General features: G+C 41.7%; 2 protein-coding genes across 2 annotated transcripts in view; both read right to left on the reverse strand.

Annotated features, from left to right (window-relative positions):
- Window positions 1-8,382: 8,382 nt before the first annotated feature.
- thoc3 (THO complex 3) lies at window positions 8,383-13,025 on the reverse strand. Its single transcript, XM_035407779.1, has 6 exons — window positions 12,818-13,025; window positions 12,343-12,499; window positions 10,798-11,002; window positions 10,177-10,338; window positions 9,727-9,827; window positions 8,383-9,422 (listed from the first exon to the last, which is right to left on the reverse strand). The coding sequence occupies exons 1-6, from the start codon at window positions 12,995-12,997 to the stop codon at window positions 9,259-9,261; spliced, it is 969 nt and encodes a 322-aa protein (XP_035263670.1). The 5' UTR covers window positions 12,998-13,025; the 3' UTR covers window positions 8,383-9,258.
- A 2,910-nt stretch (window positions 13,026-15,935) lies between these two features.
- shtn3 (shootin 3) overlaps window positions 15,936-26,882 on the reverse strand; it is a 28,820-nt gene continuing 17,873 nt past the window's right edge. The window contains exons 7-17 of the mRNA XM_035407645.1: window positions 24,534-24,628; window positions 23,613-23,759; window positions 21,553-21,706; window positions 20,880-21,039; window positions 20,489-20,559; window positions 20,062-20,165; window positions 19,509-19,523; window positions 18,297-18,371; window positions 17,742-17,862; window positions 17,020-17,341; window positions 15,936-16,772 (exon numbers count right to left, since the gene is read on the reverse strand). Coding sequence (XP_035263536.1) covers window positions 16,625-16,772; window positions 17,020-17,341; window positions 17,742-17,862; window positions 18,297-18,371; window positions 19,509-19,523; window positions 20,062-20,165; window positions 20,489-20,559; window positions 20,880-21,039; window positions 21,553-21,706; window positions 23,613-23,759; window positions 24,534-24,628 — 1,412 coding nt within the window. The 3' untranslated portion in view covers window positions 15,936-16,624. The remainder of the gene's footprint in view (window positions 16,773-17,019; window positions 17,342-17,741; window positions 17,863-18,296; window positions 18,372-19,508; window positions 19,524-20,061; window positions 20,166-20,488; window positions 20,560-20,879; window positions 21,040-21,552; window positions 21,707-23,612; window positions 23,760-24,533; window positions 24,629-26,882) is intronic.

Raw genomic sequence — 26,882 nt, forward strand, 5'->3', positions numbered from 1 at the left:
GTGTCGCAAGAAATCCAGTTCTCATTTTGACGGGCCCTCAGTTACCACTACAATAGAAGGCTTTCTGCAGCAGGAATGGCTGTTAAAAGCCAAGGTCCTGGAATTCTCATATAGTTGAAGTACTCAGCTATTTTCAGAGACAAGGTCACGGGTGCTTTTCCATAGTGTATAACACAGGGTTTTTTATTTGAAGATGCAGCTCCAATCCAGCACTGATACTGTAAATATTATGAAGGTTGCACAGAGATCACCCATAGACATCATTTAATATGTAAAATGCAGCACTCACAAGCAAAAAAATATGGGGTGCTTGCATGCATAGCTAATTCTCTGTGTTTTATCTTCCTTGCTTTATGCACCCGCTGGATATTCTCACCAATCACCATCCGTCGTCTGTCGTTATCTCCCTCTACACCCTCCCCACTATTTGGCATGCCTGACATGAGTCGTTCTTATTAGGCCCATATTTATATTCATATTTTTAAAGGCTTCCAAATTCCCTGGCCTTATTTCAGAAGAGATTATTCTCCATTCCATGGTGGCACTGGAAAGAAAGCTCAAGTATGAGGTGGTGACTTACCCTGAAAAAGAATGCATTGCTCCAGTACTTACCCATGCGAACGATTTATGCACAATGCCTTCACACAATTGCTGTAACATCAGCGCAGTATCACTGAGGACATTTTGAAGGGAAGAGGTGTTGTAAAAATGTATTTAGTGTTGTCTGACTCATATAGATCAAATAGATCAGATCCTAAATATATATGTGGGTGGTTGGATGTGGGAACACAAAGATACATATCTAGTTGGTGGGGATAAATCGAGTGGGGAGGGCAATACGTTTGAATAAACCATTGTTCTTTGCTGCAAACATCATATTTGCTTTGTGTGAGAGAAAAAACTCAAAAAGACCAACACTCAACAAAACACCAATGCCTGGAAATCAGGTTCTCATGAAGGGAATTCAAAAATCAATTAAAGAACCCTTTGCCAATACAATGTGGCAATTATCTGGAAGTGGCCTTTTACAGATTCAGAAAATAATTCATTCTGCAGAACAGGGACAATTGAACCTAATTACTTTCCCCCATCTTCCAGCACTGTGCCCCAGACAACACGTTCACCAAACAGGCTGATCAGCATGCAAGTCTGCTCTGACCTCTGGGTGTAAATGGACTTAGTGTTCCTTGCTTACTGACCTCTAAATCAAGGAATAAATTGGATATGGACTAATTTGTTACTGCTTTGGAATTGTGTTCCAAAACACAACTTACATCCTATACTGCAAACTCATTTAAACTCAGTCCGACTGAAACCGTTCTTTTCATCATTCTGAGAAAATACACATTTTATAAAGGTAATGAAAATGTGGGGTGTACAGTGCAATGTTCAGTCTGTTGTAGTCAAACACAGACACAATCTTCTTTTCCTCTGCCTTCCAGCTGTTACAAACTAATTGGGTTTTTCTTTGCTGGTCATGTCAAATTGAATCTGTACGCCCCAATCCTTTTATACACGCAGCCCAGTCCCCCCTGATAAATTCCATTCCATGATACAGTCACTCATTTGGAATTATGATCTTTATTTCCTCCTTGTCGGGTACTTTCTCATGTTTTATGGCAAAGCAAGATGTAAAATGTTCCAAACCACATATGCATCATCACTTGTAGAAAACCAATACCAATCAGCACTATTACTGAGCTCCTGTGCCATTAAGAGGCATTCCGATTGAACATCAGCTAATTGAGACTCTCAGCCATCGTTTCAAATGTGAACTCATTCACAGATTTTTTGCATCAGAGATTTAGAAATTTAAGACTACACATTTTGAGTTCTCTCCTTCAGAAATGCTGTACATTCCATTTGGAGTTCTCTCCTTCAGAAATACTACAACAGTACATTCCATAAACATGACTATTTTATTAAATTATAAAACATGAGTTCCTGTTGAATAAAATTGCCTTCCTTCGGGCTACAAAGTGCAGTAGGGATGTATGTCCCTTAAGTAGCATGTCCCCTCCAGCCTTATTCTGACTTTTATTTACTGTTCTTCCTGCCTTATTGACCTTTTTCATATGCTTTTCAGTCTCTTTATGCCACATTTGACAAGTGTAACATAATGTTCTTATTTTGCATGGGTTACTTCCTTTTATTTCTGGTTGACCGATTTTGGTTTTCTCTAGATTTTTTTCATGAATACATAAAGATTCCTGTCCATCTTTCCTAGTAAGGTGTAACCCTGCACAGAAGCACCCTGTAACAGGCCGAGCACAGGGTATAGGGTTTAGACAGAAATAGGCTTTACCAAATTAAAAGATATTAAGGAGAAACCAGAGGGTGCTTGTACTGCTCCTGCTGACCATAGGAAATTGCGTAGTAGGGCACCCTGGTACCTGGCACACTAGAACTCTGGGGGTGGGGTTGGGGGTGGGGGTGGTGACAGCTGCTACGCCCCAGCCTGAGGGCTCCTAATCTGTACACTCGGAGCGCGCCTGCTGGGTAAGTCTGTCACGGTGGAGGAAGATTAACGAGGCCGCCCTGTCCAATCTCACTTACAAACGGCTCCTCGGCGGCCTGAAAGACTGTGATTCCCCATTGGTTGCACCTTGTGTTTCGGTTTGTTTATTTGTTTTTTTAAATCTCTCTTACTCTCTCTCTCTCGCCCTTTCTCACATGTGCGATATTACTCGATGCGTGCCGATGTTTCTTCCTGCCTCCATTGACATCAGTGTGTAGCAGAAGCTCTGCTGGAGAGCGCAGCCAGAAACACCCTGTTTCTACACGAGGTGCTCTGTTCCTCTCTCTCTTTCCCTCTCTCTCTACTGGAGAAGCCCACTGCCAAAAAACAAACAAAAAATTCACTAAATAAGGCTGCCAAGGAAATGTTCCAAGGATTCACATTCGCACTCTTCAGAATGTTCCCTTAGACAAATCCTCTAAAGACTATGAGGTTTTTTGCTTTTTTTTCCTCTCTTTATCAGTCTATTTTTTGCTATTGATTTAGCAAAATCCACCCACAGTCAGCATTGCTGAAAAATCTGCTGAAAAACAAGCTGATAACAGTCAGCGTATAGCACCATCCTGCTTGGCATCGTTCACCAAATGCCGGTATGTGCTTTTAAATCTAATTCTATGCTCATTACACACCAGGTAAGGAACAGCAACAACAGAGGGAAAATGAAAATGGGAGAATTTATTTGACATAGGCACAGAGACTGACAAGGCTTATGACAATAGCCCAATGCATTTGCATCCTGGTTTCAGAGGATAACTCAAAAGCAACCTTTACAGTCTTAACAGTAATGTCTAAGGTTGTTCTCCAGTCATTCTGCATTTGCCCAGGAAATTTAAGAAATCGCATCTTACTTATATAAACTGTCAGATGGGTTGGGAAATACAGCAGATTCACTGCCTCGGGGGTAGAAGCGTGAATGACTCCTTCTGTATGCAACCCCGTGCACGGCAATTCCAGACAAAAGCCCATAGATGGCTTCCTGCAAAATAAGCAAATGCCCACTGGTCCAGAGAAATGAGCCATCATGATGCAACACACTAAGTGTGGGTATTTTAAACAGAGGTTTTCACGTCACTGCCATATTTGTCAACTGAAAATGTATACGATGGTACAAATTAATCAATACAATATATTTGTTTTTCTACTCCCGAAAGAAGCACCAATTCACCTCATTGATTTTCATGTGGATGCATATTTTCTTTTTAATTTACCACAAAAACTGAACTAATTAAAAGAACATGTCTTTTAAATGTGCAAATTGTGCTCTTAAATGCCCATATTTTCATAATCATAGTAAAATGATTGCTGAGATCCAGTCAGTCACTGCCTTACTCAGATGTTTTCTGTTCCACACCAGTAGACTAGCTATCAATAACCTGTGCAGTCATAAGTGGCACAGAAGCACAATATTGGCATCACGCTATATCTTGGCCTGACAAGATTCTCTATCCAACAGCTGTCACATTAATCCAATAATATTCCACCACTGCCACCTACATTTCTGAGATCCTATAAGAATTATACCATGCATCTTCCAGTTATAGTTGAGAAATTATGTATAGAGATGATATTGGCATCCAGATATTCCTTTGCAGTACAGCTAATCGATCAAATTTGCATATCAATGTGATCCATGCCATGACTGAAGTGAAATTCTCCCTTTCAGGAGAGAAGTACATGTAAAATTGATTGTGTTGGATTGAGATGCAATTAAACTCTTTCTATCCAACTGAATGCAGGAATTGTGTTTACTGTATAAGGACTCCAATAGTATTCCTAAAATATCCTTAACAGAATTATGCACTTGAATGTATTTATAGTAACCCTGAAATCAGCTTTCAGCATAATCCTAAGCGCAATAGTTATACTTAAAACTGAATGCGCCTTTTACAAATAAAGCACACATTTGGTTGCTAAGCAAGCACATGCATGTGATGTTGATGAGCATTCACTGTGGAAGTATAGGCTGAGCATTAATGTAAGTTTCATAGGGGCGGCCAGGTGCTGTATCCAGTAAAATACTTTGACCTTTGTGTAATAATACATCCCATGTTCAGAAATAAAATCATAACTGATAAAGTCAGACTAGTCAACTGCCCTGCAGATGATACATAATTGCTTACAGCATTGCCCAGGTTTCAAGTCAGCAGGATATCGACAGCCTAATCTCACTCTAATGACTTTTCTGGTCAATGTACAACTGTAGTCTGCTTGCACAAGCTATGCAAACAATGCAGTCATCTGGTCAACAACCGTGAAAGGAAGGAGCAGTTCCTGCATGCATTTGAGAGGACACACAAACTCGTCCATGTTCTTCTAAACTGAGTGAAGCAATGGAATGGGCTTAATTATGATAATTCCAAGGGCCCAGAATGACAGGGGCCCTCAAAAAATTGTGCTGTAATAGATTAGGGATGGGGTGGCCTGGGGTGGTGGGGCCCAATGTGAGATCTTTTCACAAGGCCCAAAATCCCTGGTGGCGCCCCTGATTGAAAAGATTAAAAATGCCCCATGAAAGTAATTATCAAATACCAATTGATTACAATTATCTGAGCGATTGATTTGTCTGTGAATCTCAGCAGCTGCACCTGCACAAATTGTTCAATAATGTAGTGGTAGGTAGTTTGTGAATGAGTTGGCTCTTTGAGCCGGTCCTTTTCGGTCAACATGGGAGCTGACTCATATATCTAAGAACCGTATTATTTTTTTCCATTTTTGTAAATGAACACAAGAAAAATTGTTAGACATGATCCTTTGACATCCAACTTAAAAGTGGTAAAAGTGGTAGCCTAATAACCTATACCATTAAAATGGTGAGATGCTTGACTCCCTCCTGTGTGTGTAGGCAGTGTGAATGCAAGGGTCTGATTGAATTGCTGCTTGTTATGATGATGTACCTGGGCTTGAATAGACTGAGTAAATTGCACTGAAGTGTTGTTATATGCCATGTGTTCTCATCTGACAACTGTATGATACAAAAAGAACATAAAAAGGTATGAAATGAATGCATCAACAAAGTCAGTCAATCAGTCTGCACATTTTCATCTTGAAACAGAAATGTGTGACATGCTGAACAAATCAAGTTTTGAACTGTACAAGGATAATCATCATTTGATATTATATCATACAAGAAAAATAATAAATGGCCAGTTCAGTTGTTCTGAGTTAGATGCTGCAGTTTTGTACATTGCTGTCTAAATTCCTTTATGATGATGCTATATTATTTTCTATTTTTATGACTGTTTTGTTTTGAATGGTTCAATCAATGCAGTGTTTATTTTGCAATTCATTTCAATACATAAATATTGTATTGAAACGTGCAATAGCCTCTTTTTGTTTTTACGTTTTTTTATTTTTATAATTGTAACAACTGTAATGCCAAATGTTTTTTTGTTTTTGTTTTTGTTTTTAGAAGGTAGAATACGATTCCTTTGAACAATTTAATCTATACATGTACACAAACACCAAACACATGTCAAACTAGCACTAACTTACCGGCTTATTTTAAAAATAAAAAAAACAGAAATCCTGCTGAAGAAAGAGTCACTGGGGAGGCTAAAAAGCCAGCTCTTGTTGGTGAACTGAGCCAAATGATCCGACTCACAGAAAGGAGCTGGAATGCCCATCACTACATGAAAGTCCAGCGAACAGGAAAATATATGCTGCAGGGAATATCTGAGTTCTGTCCAGTGATTTTTTTCTGGGAGCAAATGTGGTGAAATGTCATGTTTTACAGATTTCATATTTTACCAGCTTAATTGGGACACGTGAGGCAACGCAATCGACCAAGCATTTAATTAAACTCAAAACAAATAAGAGGGGACCTTTAACATGGCTTCTCTTTAAAATCGTCATGAAGGGTTATTATTAAAATACAACTTCTTAAAGTTAACATGCTAACAAGTTCACAACTGCTGGTACAAAAATGAATGGATATCAGTGTTACAAATATAAATGCAACTGACGTCAAGCACAGAATATCTCCTGGCAAGTTAAGAGGAAGAACAGAGATAGAGGGGGGTTTGATCCACAGGTGCTCCTTTGCACTGCTTTCCCTCAAAATTAGCTTATTAGCTATGAGCATGAGAGGCCAAAGAGTAACCATTACCGTGCACAACTGGCAGGCCTCTGGAAGAGATAAAGGATTTAATGTGTATTGAGAAAATGGTGCAAATGACCCAGACACTACACACTGCCATAGCTTTTCATACATTTCAGCATTACGGTAGTGCAAGCTGGAAAATAATGCAAGGTCCTTACAAGTTTCAGGTGGCTTTACCCTTCTGTCAAGGTGATATTTCAATGTCTGAAACTAAATTTACACCAAAAAGAATTGATGCCCAAAACTCTCAGCATGCTGTCAGTGTGCTACTCCAAGCTCAAGTTTACATTAATTGTGTTCAGCGGTCCTTATGAAACCTTTTTTTATTTTTCTCTTCCAAAAGTTAGTTCACTTGTGTCTCATCTGGTAAAGCTCTTGCCAAACACAAGCTGGCCCCTATGGTCACAGGTGGGCCATTTCCATGTCATAAACTGTCCTGGTACCAGGCATCCTCAGCTTACCTAGTTGTCAGTATCTACAGTTTTAAGAAAACTGCCCAATAAAATTGCTTATGCAAGACTATTTTTTATGACAAGAGCTTCTCAGAATATCTCTTCGGTGTCATTATTTTGACTTATCTGTACCTTGATAAATTTTTGTTTTAACACAAAATCTCAGGTTCCATGTTTTAAATGGTGTTAAAAGATAAATAAATGAAAAACCAGCAAGCTGTCATGTCAATCATCAGTAGAAAGATTGCCCACTGGACTCAACTCCAGAGAGAGCAATTACAGAATCCATGAAAAGTAATGGATCTTCATCACTACATGTCATACAGTATGCTTACTGTGCAATATAAGAAATAAAGACAGTCGCTTGTCCATTTGAATCTATCTTGGCAATTAGCTTATGTGACCTTGAGGGGAGCTCAAGGAATTCTAAGTGTAGTACACAGGCTTGTTAAACTGTCCAAAGTGCCCTTAACTAACCTTCAGGAAAGGCCATCAAACACAACAGATGACTCATTACAAACAGCATTTATACCACGCTGCCTAATCCCCTCATACTGAAATATCCCATTGGCCTGCTGTGCGAGTCCAGGTTAGCAACATAATGATTGCCAAATGGATCTCTCCAGTAGCTATAAATGTTTCTCTAGGGACATGATTGTGAATGTACCTGGAAAAGGAACAAAACCTAATGACCGTTTACAGTGGGAGAAGATTAATATTTAGCAAAAGTTTAAAAAGTCTCTATATGCATAACACAGTAAAATGAAAGGAGTCTGATACAAGTAAATAATTTCAAAGAACAAATCCACAATTTACTATCAATCAAATAAACGATTAAATTGTGATTTCACAAACTGGAGAGTAAATCAGTAACCTCTGGGCACAAATAGCGCTTTTAGGATTTTTGGAAAAGCACTGCCAAATGAAAAGCATTTACAAAAATGGAAAAATGTCAAAAAGCAGCTACAAATGCATATATGCATTTACTTTTTTTTTGTTGAAAGAAATCACTGTTTACCTAGATGCTGTTCTAAGCTTACCCAACTATAAAATGTAGTGGTCTTTATATATGCTTCAAACACTGTCCACATCTTTATTTTATATGCATGTATGTGCATAATATGCATGTTTTATATGCACATACATTTCAATAGAAATCTCAACTCTTTGACAGGACACACTTGGTATTCCTGCTGTTGAGACATACATATTAAACCAAGCAAAACAGCTCTGAGGTTTAGTGGAGGGGAAAGAGTAAAACACATCCCTAAAAACTCAGTCAGACCACGCAGAAATAAACAAACAGCCTGCCATTTCACATTCAGTATTTTTAATGGTATAACAAATTCCACCTTCTGAGGACAAAATTTACGGTACAAAAAAGCATTTCATGACATTTTGCTTTCAAAAGTAAAGCTACAGTGGCGTTTAAATATTTCCTAATGTGCCATCACAGGGTGATGAGGCCCCCTGCTGGTTCCAATGAGAAAGTGAAACGTTGCTGCCTATCTGCAGAAATTGCCCCGTCTGTCAGTGTACAAGATGCTGCTACGCCTTGAATTAAAATTGTAACACCAAACAATGGCATCCATTCTTGGTAATTCTTAGCAATTCTTGGTTGGTCCCCATTTTTGTACAAAAACAACAACTGCAAATTTAGTGTACACACTAAACTTTTTTTTTTTTTTTTTTTTTTTTTTTTTTAACTGTTCGAGGGTGTGGTAAACCCGTTCCTTTTAAAATCAGCAAAAGCGTTTTCTGCATGTTCCAAAATAGGTTTCAGATTCATATTTATGAGTACAATCCATTTGGGAGAAAATAAAAAACAGCCAAGCCTTCAGGCACAGAAATTACCTTAATAAAAAAATATGATGGTTTCTCAGCAAATATACCAATACATTAAAGGGGAGTAAACACACCGGGAAGCCATGGCCATATATGCATCAAAAGAAGGCTATTTTTATAACCTCGGCAAACAGTAATGCCATGCCATCTGCAAGTTTAAACACGAGAACACAGAGATGTTCAGTTTCCATCCATCCCTGCTTGTGTGTTGGAAACTGGCTAACGGAACAGCAAGATCTGCACTGGCACCAATCACAAGGTTTCAAGGCCAAAACAATTCCTGATTAACCAAATAAAAGCAGTACTGTAATGCTGATGGCACACAAGTGTACAGACCACGCCCCTCAGGAATCATTGGGCAATCCAAACAACTTGACGGTGCCTGCTTCCCGGTTGCTGTCATACTTCCCATCCTTGTCATCACAGGCGTATGCCAGCAAGGGTCTTTTGGGATGCCAGGCCACGGTGAAAGTGGGAGACTCGCACTGCACCTCCCACAACTTCTCTCCTTCACAAGTCACAGAAGAAAAACAAAGACAAATCAGTGACTCTCATTTTGCTCTCTCATTCACGTTGCCCAAATCACAAGGAACAGACATGAATTTGCTTTTCTTGAGGAACCTTTTTATACAGTTTCTATTTTTACAGTTAAGTCAAAATCTCACTACAACATTAAGCCATGCCTAAAACTAAAAATGTGTTGTTTAGTCTGAAAATGTTCAACACCTGATTCAATGAGCACCACTTCACAGCTGCAGACAAGCAGACCTGTGAGCAAAATAAAACTGATGCCTCAAAAACATGCAGCATACCAGTCTCAACCTCGGCAATGTCAATGAAGTGATCCTCAGATGCAGATGCCAGCATTTTGCCATCGTGACTGAAGCTCAGAGTCCGCACCGGCCAGTCCAACCTGGTCAATATTCAAAGGGAAATGCTGAAGCTCATAAAGACTCAACTGTCACATGTTACTCTCCTTTCACACAGCAGAATTAGAGTAAGCTCACTTTAAAGAGGTGCTTTTCGGTTACCTCCAGCTGAATGAGAACTAGTAATGTCAGCTCTAGACCAACACCTCAGGTTCTGACCTCAGTTGCAACCAAGACAGAAGATTATGAAAAGCACTATAAAAATGTAATCCATTATTATTATTATCAAAAAAATTAACACGGTACGCTTAGAGTATAATCTAGGAGAACACTTAATTTATATAAACTCCAGAGGCAATCCTAACAGTAGATTTGGAGCAAGTGCGCCCTCACCTGGAGAAACAGCGCACACACACAAGTTCTTCCACATCCCAGAGACTGACCAGAGCATCTGCACTGCCTGTGGCAAAGTACTTTCCTGTGGGGTCAAACTTGATGCAGATGCAGTTGGACGGGTGGGCATTGATAGACTGTATGGGCTTCAATTCTGGGTAACTTAAGAGAAAACGGGTGTTATTTCCATTGTTTAACTTGGTGGAAAATATGCAGACACAGCCACACTATGATATTCATTAAAAATTAATTATAGGTCAGGGCCAGCCAACCCTGTTTGTGGACTGTCATGTAGGTTTTCCTGGTCATGTAGAATCACGTGTGCCAAATTAGGGATGAAAACCTACAAAAAGGTAGATCTTCAAGAACAGGGTTGGCCAGCCCTGTATTAGGTCATCTTATTTTAAATACAATCTGGACAATACAACCATATACCAAACCAAATAGAAAACTACAAGTTATCAGCGTTGTACCTCCAACACCAAATTAATATGAAGGTCAGGTTTTGAACACACAAAAATCAGGCCTTTCAATCATCAGCTCACTATAGAGAAATGCAAACTGCTTTAAGATTCCAAGCGGTGCGTTTTAATAATGTATCGTAAAGTCTCCTGCTAGTACCTGAGAATATTGATGCAGCCGTTTCCATTCGTCAAGAAGAACATATCGTTGTCGTTGTTCCAAGAGATCTCGTTCACCTCAAACTTGAACTGCTCCTCCGCTCGTGACCGGTGCGTTTTGGCATCGATGAAAGTAACCACGTCATCTTTGTTTCCAACAGCGATAGTCTGTCCGTCAGGGCTCCAGCATATGTTTATGTTTTCCCCTATGATCAAAACAGAGTCTTTAAAAAAAAATTCAAAAAAAAAAAAAAAACAATGTCCCGATCCTGACCTAGACCTAGCGCAATGATTATCTTATACACAAGTGTCCCAAAGTCGGTATTACTAGGGAATTGAATCCCAAATAATTACACTTTGTGTACTTCTGTACATAACAATACTTTTAAAATAATTTTTTATAACGGCTATGTCCATACGTCACTTAACACCTAATTAAACCATGAGCAATTGCATTACATTACATTACATTACAGGCATTTGGCAGACGCTCTTATGCAGAGCGACGTACAACAAAGTGTATAACCATAACCAGGAACAAGTATGACGAAACCCCTAGAGCAGTGGTGTCAAACTCGTTGCCATGGAGGGCCGTGTGTATGCAGGTTTTCATTCCAGCCTCAGATCTTGATTATATAATTAGTTAAATTATTTGCTGAATTAGGGATGCAGGTTTGTGCACAATGGTGACCCGACGTCTATGGTGACCCGCATTGTCTAAATAAAAATTTTCTTATATTCTGTGCTTCAATGCAGTTAAACGCATATGGCTGAATGAGTAATTGGACTCAATTAAGGCAGCATTAATTGGTTGGAATGAAAACCTGCATACACACGGCCCTCCATGGCAATGAGTTTGACACCACTGCCCTAGAGAGAAGTACCGGTCCAAGTGCAGGGAACAACCGCATAGTTCAACTTGGACCCTGAAGGTTAAATTGATTAACACTAACAACGAGAACGGCAACAACGCAGTCTATGGAAAAAATACAAGCAGTAGTTAAGACAGTTAATGTACCTAAGTCACCTACAAAACAGCTGCCTAGTTACAACCCTAAGCTTACAGTCATTTACAGGGGGCAGGGAGGGATGGGGAGAGGTGCAGCCTGAAGAGGTGAGTCTTCAGTCGTCGTTTGAAATGGGTCAGTGTCTCAGCTGTTCTGACCTCCACAGGGAGGTCATTCCACCATCGTGGGGCCAGAACAGACAGGAGACGTGTTCTGGAAGTGCAGGTGCGAAGAGGGGGAGGTGCTAGGCGTCCTGAGGTAGCAGAACGGAGGGATCTAGCTGGCATGTAGGGTTTGAATATCTTGTGGAGGTATGCTGGGGCTGATCCCTTGACTGCCTGGTATGCTAGGACCAATGTTTTAAATTTGATGCGAGCTATAACAGGCAGCCAGTGGAGGGTAGTGAGCAGGGGAGTGACGTGAGAGTGTCTGGGGAGGTTGAAGACCAGACGAGCCGCAGCATTCTGAATGAATTGCGTGTCCGTTTCATCAGCTAACGTTAGCTAAAATATTTGACAAAAGAGCGGGTGCAAGAAAACCTTTCGTGTTCACAGTAGCAATGCACTTCGTGGTCCGAACATCCCAGATGCGGATGGTCTTATCCCCCGATGCAGTAACAAAGAGGTCTGGATTTGTGGGATGCCAACATAACTGATCAACACTGTCGCCATGACCCCGGTAGTTGTTTTCTTTCACCTGAAATTACAAGTAACACGAAGCGAACAGATGCAGCTAGATCAAGTTAACTGTAACAAATGCATATGTGCATACACTTTGAGCTAGACATATAGATCGTTCACTGGAAACACTGCTAATTATTTTAACCACGATATTAATCTCAGACAACTGATATGTACACGTTTGATATGTTGCTCCACGTATGGTAGCCAGCTATGTAAAGCTGGTTACTAAACTAATTCTGAAACGCGCATCGTTGGAAGTCATACTGTTTTCACATGGGCCGCCAGGCGCACGTCTTCATTCATCATCACTTCGTAGAAACGCTTCACTTACCAAGCGATCTTTCTCCAGTACGAATACGCTTGCCGTTTTGTCAAATGATCCAGATGCCAGCCGCCTGCCATCACAACTCCAAGCAACCGAATGCACCTTGGCGCTGTGAGCAGGGAATTCACGACTTTTGTTGTTATTTTTGAAATTCTCTTGCATTTCCAGATAGTACTGCGACGCCATGTTTGCGATAGGATTTAATACTTATGGATGTGTGTGGGGGAGGCCATATTCGAAACAAATCAGGCAGAATGCACACGGTTTTATGAAAGGGGCAGCCGGTTATGGTCTGAGATACAAAAAAATAAATTCAATAATAAACAATTATAAATTCAGTTTGTATTTTGTATGTGGTGCCTAATTCAATGCTGAAACTACACAACAACCCCTGAACTACTAAATGGTTCATTCCATTCACTCTTTGTAAACTTTATTGACACTCCGTTTAAGCGTACAAAGTGTCGAAGCAAGATGCTCAGGTCTGAGTAAGCATATTGAAATCACATATTTTATAACCACAAAATCGGTAAATTGTCTTCATGACCAATAAGACGGTAAAAAACATTACGTAAATCGATCTACTCTACGCAAAATACGCAATATACTGACATCGTAATCCAATTGTGCCAATGTGACACTAATTACAATTAAAACTAGGAACAAATTGCACTCCAGAATCACTGAACATTTTATACTTGTTTCTCATTTGTTACTCCTCTTATTAAGTACTTGCGTTGACACTGTTGAGTGAACGATGGTAGCACAAATTGTGCAATTATTTTCTTTATAATTCATTAGTTTATGTATACTGTAATCAACAATGCCTCACATATTAAGTTTTAGACAAACTAAGCAAACAGCCATCCATCCATTATTTAACCTGTTTATTCCAGGGGGCTGTATTACAAAGCAGGATTACTCAGTTAGCAGGATAATTGCATTGAGTAAACAAAAGAAGTCCTGCTTCTTGAGGGGTTGCAAGCATCGGTTGCAAGGGGGTTGGAGCCTATCCCATCATGCATTGGGAGAGAGGCAGGAATACAGCATGGACAGGTCGCCAATCCATCACAGGGCATACACACCACTTGCTCACACACTCATACCTACGTCCAATTTACTCTCTAATTAGCTTATCCTGAATGTCTTTGGACTGTGGAAGGAAACCCACGCAGAAACGAGGAGAAAACAAATTCCACACAGAAAGGCCCTGGCCAGGATTCAAACCAAGGACTAAACTAAGCAAGCAAACAAACATTGGAAAACAACCCATCCCATTTCGTTTTTTATTCATGGCCACTGAACAGTCATATTTAAGTTTTGTGACAACATTTGTCTGCTTACAAGAACACAATGTAGGCTACACCAAGTGAATGATTGCACCATAAGGATTCCAGCATGTGTAAGTTTCTGCAATTGTACATTCAGTGCAATGGCGCAGTGGGAGGGTCTTTACAGATTTCTCGACATCCAACCTTATCTATATCAGAGATATGTGTTAATTTATTTCTAAATAATCTGTTTAGCTATGACAAAACATCCATAATGAGCTTATTTATATCATTGTATGTTGTTTACTCATTAATTCTCTAGTATGGAACGATAACTTTTACTATGAACCACAATGGCTGGTTGCAATGCCTGTTACCAGCTGCGTTAGAAAAGTTAAATAATACAAAGATACACAACTGTTTGTTTTCATTTTTAGAACATTTCACAACCTGCCATGCCACATTAGTACATGTTATTACCTACTATGTTATTAAGTTTATGCTGTAGGTTTATGGATTAAGTACCAGTGCCAGTTGATGACTGATGACTTTGCATAAGCTCTGTTGTTGCCTAAACTTTATGTATGGCAAGCTAAATAGCAAATGCTTTTATGTTGCAAATCAGTCAACTTCAGACACACAAGTGTGGTAGCTAGGCAACAAAATATGACAGGAGATAACAATACTTTAAATGGCCAATTTTTATTACCTCCAATTTAAAAAAAGAATGTTTCATGAATACTAGAGCCATGAAAATGTTTATAAACTCAAGTTTGTGATGATGTCATATTAATTTCACATCTCAGACATACACACATAGCCAAGGAACAAGTAAATTCACACATACAGATTGTTACTTTACAGTGCTCATACTGAATTATCAGAGGGCAACAAAAAATGTGGACTTGAAGCGGTGTTAGCAAAGTGTGTGGCTGTTGGGGGAGATAAAAGCGCAATCATTCATTGTGAGTCCTGCCACATCTTGCAATTATGATGGAGCCTTACAGCTTTGTAAAAAGAGGGTATTCATTCTGAAAATGTTTAAAGGAAGCATTATGAAGTATTATTATGCTGAAGTGCTGACCTGATGTGACAATCCATTGTACTCAGTGTCCAAATAACTTTTGCAGCAGTAACTATAAGGCAGATCTACAGTAAGCAAGAACATGATACATGTATGACTCAGTCTGTCCACAGATCAGAATGGCATAAGCAAGTACATTTGACTCCACAGTATGCAAATGGCTTCTTTAGTGTTTGGTACAAAAATGGAATAAGAGATCAAACAACCTTTTTTTCTGTCAAACAGCCTTTCTTTGATCCACAAGCCCAGAGGCATAGAGGGAAATCGGTCACGTAGTAAAACTACACACTCATGTATCAAAGTACCGTGGTTTTACACTATCCGCTCAACTGCAGCAAACTAGAACCAGGATTTCAGTGTGGAATAATCAATCCAAGACCCCCAAAGGGGACTGGATGTAACCCTAGCTCCCTGGCTTTGAAAACCTTCCAGGTATTCCCAAAATGACGATGACAATGAGCCGAGATGTACTGGTAGTAGCACCTTCCTGCGAGTGATAACTCATCAAATACTCAAGCCCCTTAGCGTATATAAAGTGACCACCGCAGTGCAAGCACCTCAGAAGTAGGATGTGGAAGACATTTTCAGCTGTTGCAATCTCCACTCAAGCTGTCACCCTTTTACAGTTGTTGATTTCATACAATTTACGATAGTTAAGAGGTGGATGTGTCTATTTGGAGGTAGGCTGAGTATACTAGCACTTAATTTCCTTAAGGAAGTCCAAGAATAACCAAACACCTGCATAGCTTTCATTTGCATCACCACATCTGTTGACACAACAAGCACAACACACCGGCATGTTCACTTAACTGAAATACTGGAGTCTTCCACCTTAAATGCAAATAGTGCTTGAATGCGCAATACTTAACACTTGATTTAATAAGAGTCCAACTTTTGACCTGCTTAAAGTGTGATTTGTTTGCTATTATTTATAGCTTTTCAGTTAATGATTATTGTTGTTTTTTGGTAAGTTTGGAGAAAAAGCAATTACATTTTTGAGAAATTTCAGGATCATCATGAAGGCATTAATACATTATATAGTATAAAATCAGAACTCAAGGCCATTTCAAATATTTGAGTGTTTCATATAATAATAATAATAATAATAATAATAATAATAATCAAATTTTCAGGAACTGTTGCATACATAGTGCGAATAAGTATATTTGTAAAGAATGAGCTGTTCATATTTTCTAAAGTCCTTTCACTAAAGAGAGAAACACAAAACTATCATATTGTATTAAAACAAGCCAATGATGCACTTAATCAGACAGAAACCCACACCAGTAGATGGTCTGAGCATTCAAACCTAGAAAGAAAACAAAACAAAACTTGTTCAAGTCAGGTGTCTAAAATTACAAAACAAATTAAGATACTGTGCAAATTGTGCAGCCGTTTCCGCCCTATCCTGCACTGCGCATCTCTGCTGCCCCCTTGTGACTACTCCCAGGACTGCCGTTAACACTCCGCGTCATTGCTGCCATTCAGGGGGTTGGGGCCTGTTGGCGACCCTGTTGTGAGGGTGGTGTGCTTGTCTTGCTGCAGCACGGTGTGGTTGATTCCATTTGAGCGTGTGCACTTCGCTGATTTCTGCTTCTCCTCCTCGCTGTAAGAAACAAAGAGTGAATGCGCATTCCCCATATGCACGTCAGTCAAAGTAGTTTCAATGTGCCAAGATAAAACTAAGTGGAGACCATTTTCTTTGGATCTCAGCTACGGTACACTGGTATTGGAACTATACAGTAAAAGCATTATCAGGTGGTAAATACTTTATGAGGTAATTAACTGGTAAATTCTCACACAGAAACATGTAACACCTCTAACTGTTAAAACCACCAAATAGTCAGCTTTACCCATCGCAGCAGCCGTTGATGACCACCTCACAGGCCCCTTTCTCGGACACGGAACTGCGAGCGCTGCCCCCCTGCCAGGACCCCCTGGGCTCTCTGTCAGAGTTGCGCCTCATCACGACGACCGGCTCTCTTCCAGAGTCTGAACCGCGCCTGAGCACGGCCGGGTCCCTGCCGGGGCTTCCGAAGCTTCTGGGCCCGTCTGGCTCTTTGCCCGAGTCGGAGCTGTGTCTGGAGCCGCCCGGCTCCTTGCCAGAGTCGAAGCTGTTCCGGGCATTCAGGCTCTCCGATGAAGAAAACTTACTGATCTGACCATCCCTCTCATCTGCGGAACAATAGAGAGGCAGTGTGCACGTGCACTCTGTAGGAGGCTACATGCATTCCAATGGAATTAAGTCACGAGCATTTTAAATAATGGGGACATTTTGAAATATGTGTGCCTAATTAGACAAAATGCAGAAACCTATGGTGTTGTGGAAATTTTTAATGATACATATTTTAAGAACTATGTTCTTCTGAAGTTGGAGAGAATTTTATTTTGAACTACTGAGCATGCCCTTAACTCTATACGTTGTATGTATATGGTGCATATTGTATGTATAAGCTCTAGGACCTAAATCAACAAGTTACAGTCTCATTCTAAGAACTAAGATCAATGAAGCAAAACTGGAAAAGTTTTGAATAAGCTTGCTGATGTTGTGGGAGGGGGTGTTGAGTGGCAGTACCTCCTGAACCGGGGTCACAGGCCTGTTTACGCCGCCTCCTCAGAATCACTTCCAGTTCACTGTCCTTCTTCCCTGGCAGTGCCTCAGGGAACCCCCGACTGGGACTCTTCTTCACCGTCTCCTGAGATTTCAAACATGAAGTCGTTGATAAGCATCAAGGGGCTGAGGTAGTTACAATATGCTCAACTGAAAGCCGGCCTGCTTTAAACGCTCAAGTTCCTGATGACTGCATGGTTGGAGAGTTTCGGCATAAATCTCACCCTTTTCTCAGCTTGAGGTTTGTTTTGAAAATGTTTGTTTGCATGAACTACTTATGTTTTTCAACAATAAAAATTAAAATAATATAAAACAGCTTCTGTCATTCTCCCATGAGTTGTCAAATCAAAAAATGTTCAGGAACATAATAGACTTGTCTTCTGATTGCTATACTCACGGAATCTCAGATTAAATGTAATTTACTACAGAAGCTGATAACACCACAACACATTAAAGTAGACAATATAGGCTCCTTCGTGTATATGCTTTTATGGCATGACAACCAGAACAAGAGAATACCAGAATGCCCTTCAGTTCCTCCATTGCGCTCTCCTGAGGTTTCTGAAGAGGTTTCTCTTCAACCACTGGAGGGTGCTGTTGTGACAAAAGAGAAGTGCATTAGGAGCTCTTTTTTTATTTCCAATACACTAGGGATTACAAGTGAATCATCCCATCTCACCTCAAAAAAAAAAAAAAAAAATGAAAATGCTAATACTTATGTATGATTAGCCAGTGCCAGAGCAGAACGGCAGTGATTTGCTTAGCTTCTGTGGCCCTGTGACCTTACTCGGTGACAGTTCCAGATGCATGGAACCTAATTTGATCAGCAGTGCCAGCAAAATATAAAATGGGTGTGGGAGTCATGGCAGCCTTTGCCCCCTACTTCTGCGATATAAACCTGCCATACATACACATGCTCAGGATGGAACATTAGCCCCCTGAAAATTAGCAGCATAGAATAACAGAGATTATTCCAACATCACACCCAGTAGCCTTTGTTATCAGGAGATACTGAAGACATCATAGTCCAAGCACAGGACCGCTCCTCATTTTATACCGAAGAAACCTACGCCACAAGCCTTGCATTATTCATCAATCTGGTTATTAGAGAAAATTAAGTTCAAATACTTCAGCCTTGCGCGTAATACAGGCCAGAATTTAGCGTTATAGTCGGCCACAGAGCTGGCATCCATTCAACGTGAATACGGCCTTGAGGTCACTGTATTGATTTACTCTTTACGGGCCCTTCGAGGGGGAGGGTAGTCATGGTGCTTTAAAGTCAATCAATAACATTAAATCAAATCGAAGCACTGCGTTTATATAAGTTGTCTGTCTGAAAACTGCTTTAAGCCCTGAATCATCCCCCAATGGAGCACAGCCCAGCCCAAAACAGAAAGCTGGCAGCACATTTCCAAAAGGAATAGTCTAAAAACACTAAGCAGGAAATCATTGTAAGTTGATTTTAGTCTACAGTCTGTCTTACCATCAAAGTGAAAAGTGAAGCAAAGAGATTTTTAAATATGCTAACAGTGATGTCTGGCATAGTGTTGAGAGTACTGGGGAAATGCTGTCAGTTACAAATAAAATTACAGGAAACAAAGAATTCTACAAAATGGCCTTTTAAAAGCAGCAGCACTGACATCAAATAGTGCAACAGTGAGCAGTTTGCTTCTGTCCTTTTACACTTTTTAAACAGCAGAGGTAAATTAAGGCGATCTTTAAAACACTCACCTTTATGCCAAATCTCTTCAGTGTCACCAGTCAATGAGATATTATGTTAAGGGAAAAGAAAAGGAACTACCATTATAACATGAAGATTTTACAGTATATACAGTACAGTGAGCTACATACGTTTGGGACAAATACTTGTTTTTTATTTAGCTCTGTACTCACACAATTTTAGATTTGCACTCAAACAATTCACATGTGGTTCAAATGCATATTCTCAGCTTTAAGGAAAGTGGTAATTTTATACATTTTGGTTTCACCATGTAGAAATTACAGTGTTTTTTTTATACACAGTCCATTTCAAGGCACTGAGAAGTGTTCTGGAACAAAATAGCTGTCATGCATCATCGGGCTAGTTGCTACAATATAGATAACACATTAGCTGGGGTTAACACCCCTTCCTGCTTCAGTGTAAAGCACTTTGAGGTCAATGGAAGGCACTATATAAATGCATACTCATAGGACTGGTTATTGACCTGCACTCAACAAAAAGCACACAGTTCTCACAGTGTGAGAACAGTATGGGAAAGATGTTGTGCCATAGCAGAGACCTCACCTTGGTGTCTTGGCCCTTGACGGGCCTCAGGACCACCCCATGCTTGATCCTCTCCATCATCTCATTAACGGCCTTCACTTTCACATCATCCACACCTCCACCATCTTTACAAGACAAACAGGTATCACACTCAACATCCACCAACATGACATGAACTTGTATTTGGCACATTTGTTCTATGGAAAATTAAGCTAGTCTTACAGGCTGGGAGAATGAACTCAAAGCAAGCAATTATATCACGGAATATTTACATATATATACTGTCCATAAGGGCCATATTACTGACTTCTATTAGGCCAGGTAAAATTAGATACATAGGAGTAATGTAATAAGTGTGGAATGTAATTCACAGATCTTTTTTTGAAGAACAACCCTAAGTGTCATCTGAGTAGAAGCTGATACATGAGGAGTATAATCACACACTTACCAGGGGCCTGCTCAGCCTTTAGAGGCCCCTTAGTGCCTTTGGAGGTTTTTCTCATTATTGCAATGAGGGAACTACAGAAACAAAGAAGTAATTATTCAGACATTTACTATAATTAATAATTAATAATAACAATAATAATAACACCCAACTGCTCTCTCAAAACTGGATTCTGGCCAATGAAACCAAAGCATACATTTTAGGAACAATTCCAAGTTCACTTCGAGTCGTCTTCGTAAAAACATGCTCAGTCAGCACCATGTCCGGGTGACAAATGGAGGCTATGTGCAGTTTGTATTCCTGACTTCATTCTCTGCTCCAGTCTGCATCTGTTTGTGCTCTGCGGGGGGGGGGGGGGGGGGGGGGGGGCGCGCTACCGGCAGCAGAGTTTTACCTGAGGGGGTTGCAGCGTGAGGGGGGAGGAGGAGGGGGAGGGGGAGGAGGGGGAGGGGGCGGGGGAGGAGGCTGGGGCGGCGGAGCAGGGGGAGGGGCGGTCCCAGGAGCTGGGCCTGCTGACTCGTCTGTGCTCTTCTGCGCCGCCAGCAGCTCTTGTACTGCGTAAGAGAGAGACGCCACAGCAGGGGAGTTAGGTACTCAGGCTAAAGCTGCAGTGTATTCACGTTTGGCTGAGTATTAGTATGTTTTATAACAGATGCCGGCTAAAAACTGCTCAGCCATCATCAGAAGACGTAGGCCAATTAGTTAATCAAGGTTCTTTATGCGACGGAGAGTTAACCACTCCCCTTTCACATACACTCATTAGGAACAATTGCACTGTCGTACCACACAGTATGTGATACTGAAAGCAACAGAATTTTGTATCAGATATAATTTAGAGCAATACACACTACAAGGACATGCCAAATTTAATAAGGCCTGGCTTAGAGAAGGGGTTGAAATAACTCTGTTTTAAAGTTCCACTCCTATCAGGTGTGGACATGTGACAGGCATGTGGCAGGTGTGTGACAGGTGTTGATAGGTGTTTACCGGGTGTGTAGCAAGTGTAAGACAGGTATGTGACAGGTGCATGGCAGGTCTGAGATGTGTGGGACAGAGCAGGGACCCACCTCGCCCCTCCAGGCTGCTGTTATTCCCCTCAGCCTCCTGCAGCCGGCCCTCCACCTCACGCTTCTCCTCCTCCAGGAGCTCCAGCTGCTTGCGCACCTCCTCCAGCTGCCTCCGGAGGGCGCACTCCGCCAGCTCTGCCTCCAGGCTCTGCACCTGAGGAGCGAAACGGCTCCGTCAAAGAGAGTCCTGTGCGCCAACGCGCATAGGCGAGTAGTGAGTTGCTATGAAACAGGGTACTTCTTCTCTGAGATCACAGAAATATGCATTCAGACTGGCAGCATTTTCAGTGGTTTTTAAGAGCTGCTCAGTACTGTAGAGGGAGTGGGAAAAGCCAGCTTTTAACTGCGCTTTTAATGGGCTGCCCGGAGACATTAAAATGTCAAGCGAGTTTACTCCAGGCTGTCTGCAGCCTACTGAATATTCATGAAGTCTGGATGGCGTAGGCTTGCTGCCGAGCCCTGCACATCACAAACAGCTCCGAACGCCCACAAGCAGAGCCCGCTCACCCGTCGTCTCTCTGCCAATCCCCAAATAAGCCGCGAAGAGCACAGGGACCTTCGACATGGCTCCCGCGTAACACGCCCCCCCCACCCGCCACCCCGCCTCCCGCCGTGCGCTTTGATCATCTGACTTCACACATGGCATCTCCGCTGTGCCAAAGCCTTCACGAAGCAGTGTCGCCCTCCCACCCTCCCTTTTCCCAAACCCCCCACCCACAGCACACCGCAGCCACATGAAGCAGAACGCTGTGATCAGACTGCGCTGTTTGGCAGATGATGAATGTGAGCTAGTGAGGAGTGGGGTCTGGCGGGTGGGAAGAACAGACCAGCGATGGAGCCGGAGTGAGCAGGAGTCTGCTGTGCAGCCCTTGAACCAAAAGGGTGCTTCGCAGCTATGCAGTTAGAGGCACTGAAGCACAATATAGCATTGAAGGTACTAAAAGGCAGAGAAAACTGATTGGTTATATACCGAAATGCTGTGCAGAACACAGAGTGTGTGTGTGTGTGTGTGTGTGTGCATGCATTTGCCTTTGACCTTATATTTGCAAAGCCAGCATAGGCCTTTTATGCTCTTGTCCTTGAAAAGACCTTGAAAATATGAATCTGCCTGGCAGCAAAATATCTTTACATCAACTATGACACTCCTGTAGGGATACACAAAAAAGCTACAGCCAGTGTCATTAAGCAGTATTTTGTTTCGCTCGTCTTTTTGATCTTTCTCAAACACCCTTCATGTGGGTGGATCTCTGAGAATCAGTTCAGAACAATGCCAGTTTGCACCTGTGACTACTTAACGGCTGACGTACAGTCTGAACAAATGAGGGCCATATCCATCATGATATCCTCTACCATCCTTCAGCTTTGATCCAGGCCAGGCTGCACTTTGAGCAGGTCAGCGGTTACCTTTAATCTTCCAGCCTCTTAACGTGTGCGCCACCATGGGGAAACGTGAGGACCACCATGGGGAAACGTTCAGGGTGCTGGCTGTAAAGGACTGGTGAGGCTTCCCCGCTTAGGATTGCAGGACAGTTGTCTCCCCATAACGCTACTGTGTGGCAGTTTACAACAGTGTGCTGTTATTACCGAGAACAGGTTGCAAGGTTGATGGTCTGGTGTCAGAAGGGGTAGATAAATATAAATGACATGGTTTGGCTTCTCCTCACAGCTATCCCATTCACTCCGGTCAAGTCCAAACCCAACTCAACATACTCACAGTTTGATTGGTTGACTTTGGCATTTCCGATCAGAACTCCAACCATATTAGACACAAAACCTTTGCTGAATGTAAAAAAAAAAAAAAAGTTTCACTAATTACCTTGATCAGGTTAATTGTGTTTCATTTCCCTACAATGTCAGATCAGTTGAGGGTGGAAGATATAATAATATGGACCATTTCAGATTCATTACTTATTTACTCTATGGTCGATCGGTCCAGAACATGCTTTGTCAAAGACGGCATGAAGACACATTACAGGAAGAGGTGTTCTGGCCTGGTTATTATGGGGGGAGAGGCCGTCTCAGGCCCCAGGCCTCCCACCCCTGGTCCTCCTGGATCCTACCTTCTGCTGGTGCTGCAGTCGCTCCTGCTCCAAGGTCTTGGTGATGTTGGCCACGTCCTCCAGGGCCTTGAGCAGCTGCACGCTGGGGTCGGCGTTCTGCAGCAGGATCATGCTCTGCCGGTTCGCCTCCTTCTGTTTCACCAGCATCTGTGGAGGGACGGGGGGGGCGTGGCACTCATCACCACTTCCTGCCAGTGACACGAAGACACGCCCCCCCCCTCACCCCACGTCTCTCACAGACTAACCCCCACTGAGGCACTGGGCCGTCTGTGTCCTCGACAGATTCACGGCTGCCCTTCAAACCCGAAATTAGCTCTCAGCCTAAGGGGGATTTGAGGTCAGTAAACACAAGTGTTGAATTGGAGCAGATACCACTGATAACAAACAATAGATGAAAATGAGAACAGTAATTAACTCGCAATGTCTGTATGTGGGAGAATTCACCCATCACAACACTTGAATTGTGCTGAAAAAAATGGTTAATTAAAGATATCAGGGCACTTTTCAGAGTATTTTAATATGAGTCATGTATTTTAATACAGCACAGAATATTCTGTTAATCTGTATTTGACAGATGAGAAATTATCCGTACAACTATTAAGGAATATTACTGTAATTTTAGTGTTTCTGAGATTGCTCCAATGGTCTGAGTCAACTTAGTCTGCCATTTATGAGCACACACATTCATTAATACTCCATTCATTAATAGAATAAATACACATGCGCTTCATTAGCAATTATGTTAAATTAGCATTTACATGATAGCATTCACATTCCTCACATAAAGTCCAGAGCCTCGTCAATGAAGGCGATCAGAATGATTATGAGGACCACGGCCGCTAGGGCTAGCAGCAGCACCGCGGTGGCGGTGCAGCCGCACGGCTTTGCCACGGCGGTCCAGCCAGGCCTTTCCACGCGTACCTCGTGCGCGTAGGTCTCAGCTTTCTGCCTCAGGCTCTGCTCCAGGTCCAGCTGCTCCCTCAGTCCCTCGTACTCGTGGGCCGCCATCACCGACACTGCGGACACATGCGGAAGGGTCAGCGTCTGGGGTCGGGCTCCAGGGACTCTCAGGAGTAACGTGACATCACGTTCTCTGTGCTTGACATTCACTCAAACATGTCTCCGCCCCCTTACACCTGTGAATCAGGAGCTTGTGAAGATTCACCAGCAGTGAAGCTCTAGTTGTCCTGACTCTAAACAGAGCTAATATCCATGAGAACATTTCATTATTTATTCACCTTTGTTTAACCACCTTTGGTAAACTGGGAACTCAGTTGACTTTCATTGATATTAATTAGATGTAGAAAATCAGATTTAGAGAAAAACAATTAACGTGCTTTCCTGATCCTTAGGTCATAAAAATATACAGAGATCAGCCATAACTGGAATTATTTCAGTGATAATGGGAGGTATTTGGCCAGGAAAAGAAAGCATGCAGGATGTGAGGTTTTTGATCTGAGAAAGAACAATGAAGTTAATTTTAGACTGAAATACAGTCAGGCATTTAGGTGTTAAGAGTAAGACAGAATCATGCATGGTAGTGACACAAAACGTGAAGTTAAACTGAGTCAGGCAAGATGTTGTTAATATGAGGTAGTGTTGGGCCCAGAGGAATTACTCTGAGATAGTGCTAGACCCAAAGGAGTTACTCTGAAATAGTGTAAGCTCTCTGTGACAGCATCAGTGCATACATGAGGCCAACTTAGAGGACAGCTAGATATATTCTCAGTATCGCTGTCATAAACAGCACCACTCAATTGTTTCAGTACAGAAGGCTCTCAAATGTTGCTTACTGCAACACTGCCGTGCATTGGGGGTTTGATATTGTGCGGCTGTGATGAATAGTCAAGATCCCCTGATATCAGGTCTTTGGTGGAGGAGTCTGCTGCCTTCTCCCTGAGGGTGCCTGTGGAGCGGATGTGTGATTGCAGGGATCTTCCTACAGCCTGGCTTTCTCATTAGATTTGATTGAGGCGAGTGCAGTGGAAGAGCAGAAGGAGGGAGTGCCTCTGTGTCTGTGTGTGTGTGGGGGGGAGGGACTCCGTTTCCATAGAAATCAGCATCCAGGCTCACAAAGGCCCTCTGGGAATGACATCATCGTCCGCCAGTTAAAATGCAGCATTCGCAGACTGCGCTTAGCTCGTATGCATCAGTGCACATACCGGGACCCGGTTCATGTTCCAGCCCATGTTGTGTGTGTGTGTTTGTGTGTTCAAGCTGTATTTGGCACATCACCGTTTCAATGGGATTTGTTGCAGAATATTGCTCTGACACACACACATACGCACAAGCGCAAGATCCCGAATTCAGCAACGCATAATCAAGATGAGCCTTTGACCTCGGACTCCCAAGGGCAGGACTGTGAGCTCAGACTGCTGGTTTTTTCATCCCTGTTCTTTATTTTCCACAGCCGATTAAGCTAGCTGATAGCTGCCATTAATGTTCACCATTGAGAGTTATTGCTTAAATACGGCGTGACTCAAAATGCTCCTCACAGCTCCTCATCAGTCAGGGAGGGCTGATGAATTGATTTCTTGTGTTGCGGGGGGGGGAAGGGTTAACAGTCTCTGACTACTGTGCACACAATTCATCAGCAAAAACCAGCTGAAGCAAGCTGCCTATGACATCACTGTATAAGATATTGCCTCTTTGTTCAATATGGCAATGAAATTCATTCACATAGGCAGCCCTGAGTCTTCAAAATTTTAATATAGCATTCTGACGGCCAACGACTTGAAGAAATGTGTCACAGTAAAGCTTTCTGTCAATGGGATTGCAAATAACAGTTTGTCTAATATGGATAAACAGTATCTGCAGAGCAAGTCCAGGGCACTACCACCAATGATTTCAGTAACTGGATCAAATTCCCATTCTGCAAAGACATTATTTACAGCAGGTGAAATGGCACTGGGGTTCATATCAATTTCATTTCCTACTGCATTCCCCTCGAGGAATTATTTCATCCCAGTACAACTGAACTCATTACAATATAATTCAATTGTCATATAATCTAAAAAAAAACTGTCTTAACAAAGGTTGACTGTCATAAATACACGATTGCTAGTAATGGTTTAATTGCAAAGCGTTCTTGTGAACATCATTATCAGCTTTGAAATCTTTGAACCCTTCTTGATTGTATCCGTAGCAGGGAAATGCCTATTGACAGTAATTAATTTGTCGGTGAATAAGAAACAAAGGCAGCCTTAAAGCTATTTCAATAATGGCATCACATTACTTTTTATCAGATAAAATAATAAAAGTGTCATCATT

The sequence above is a fragment of the Anguilla anguilla genome, chromosome 3 (assembly GCF_013347855.1).
Source record: "Anguilla anguilla isolate fAngAng1 chromosome 3, fAngAng1.pri, whole genome shotgun sequence".
Taxonomy (NCBI): Eukaryota; Metazoa; Chordata; class Actinopteri; order Anguilliformes; family Anguillidae; genus Anguilla; species Anguilla anguilla.

What these genes read in the sequence shown, in the direction of transcription:
- thoc3 (XM_035407779.1), bottom strand. Translation starts at nt 12,997, where the DNA reads ATGGCGTCGCAGTACTATCTGGAAATGCAAGAGAATTTCAAAAATAAC. An exon ending in TACTGGAGAAAGATCGCTTG is followed by an intron (nt 12,500 to 12,817) that starts GTAAGTGAAGCG and finishes TTGTAATTTCAG; the next exon opens with GTGAAAGAAAACAACTACCG. An exon ending in TGTGTGCGCTGTTTCTCCAG is followed by an intron (nt 9,828 to 10,176) that starts GTGAGGGCGCAC and finishes AATATTGACCAG; the next exon opens with GTTGGACTGGCCGGTGCGGA.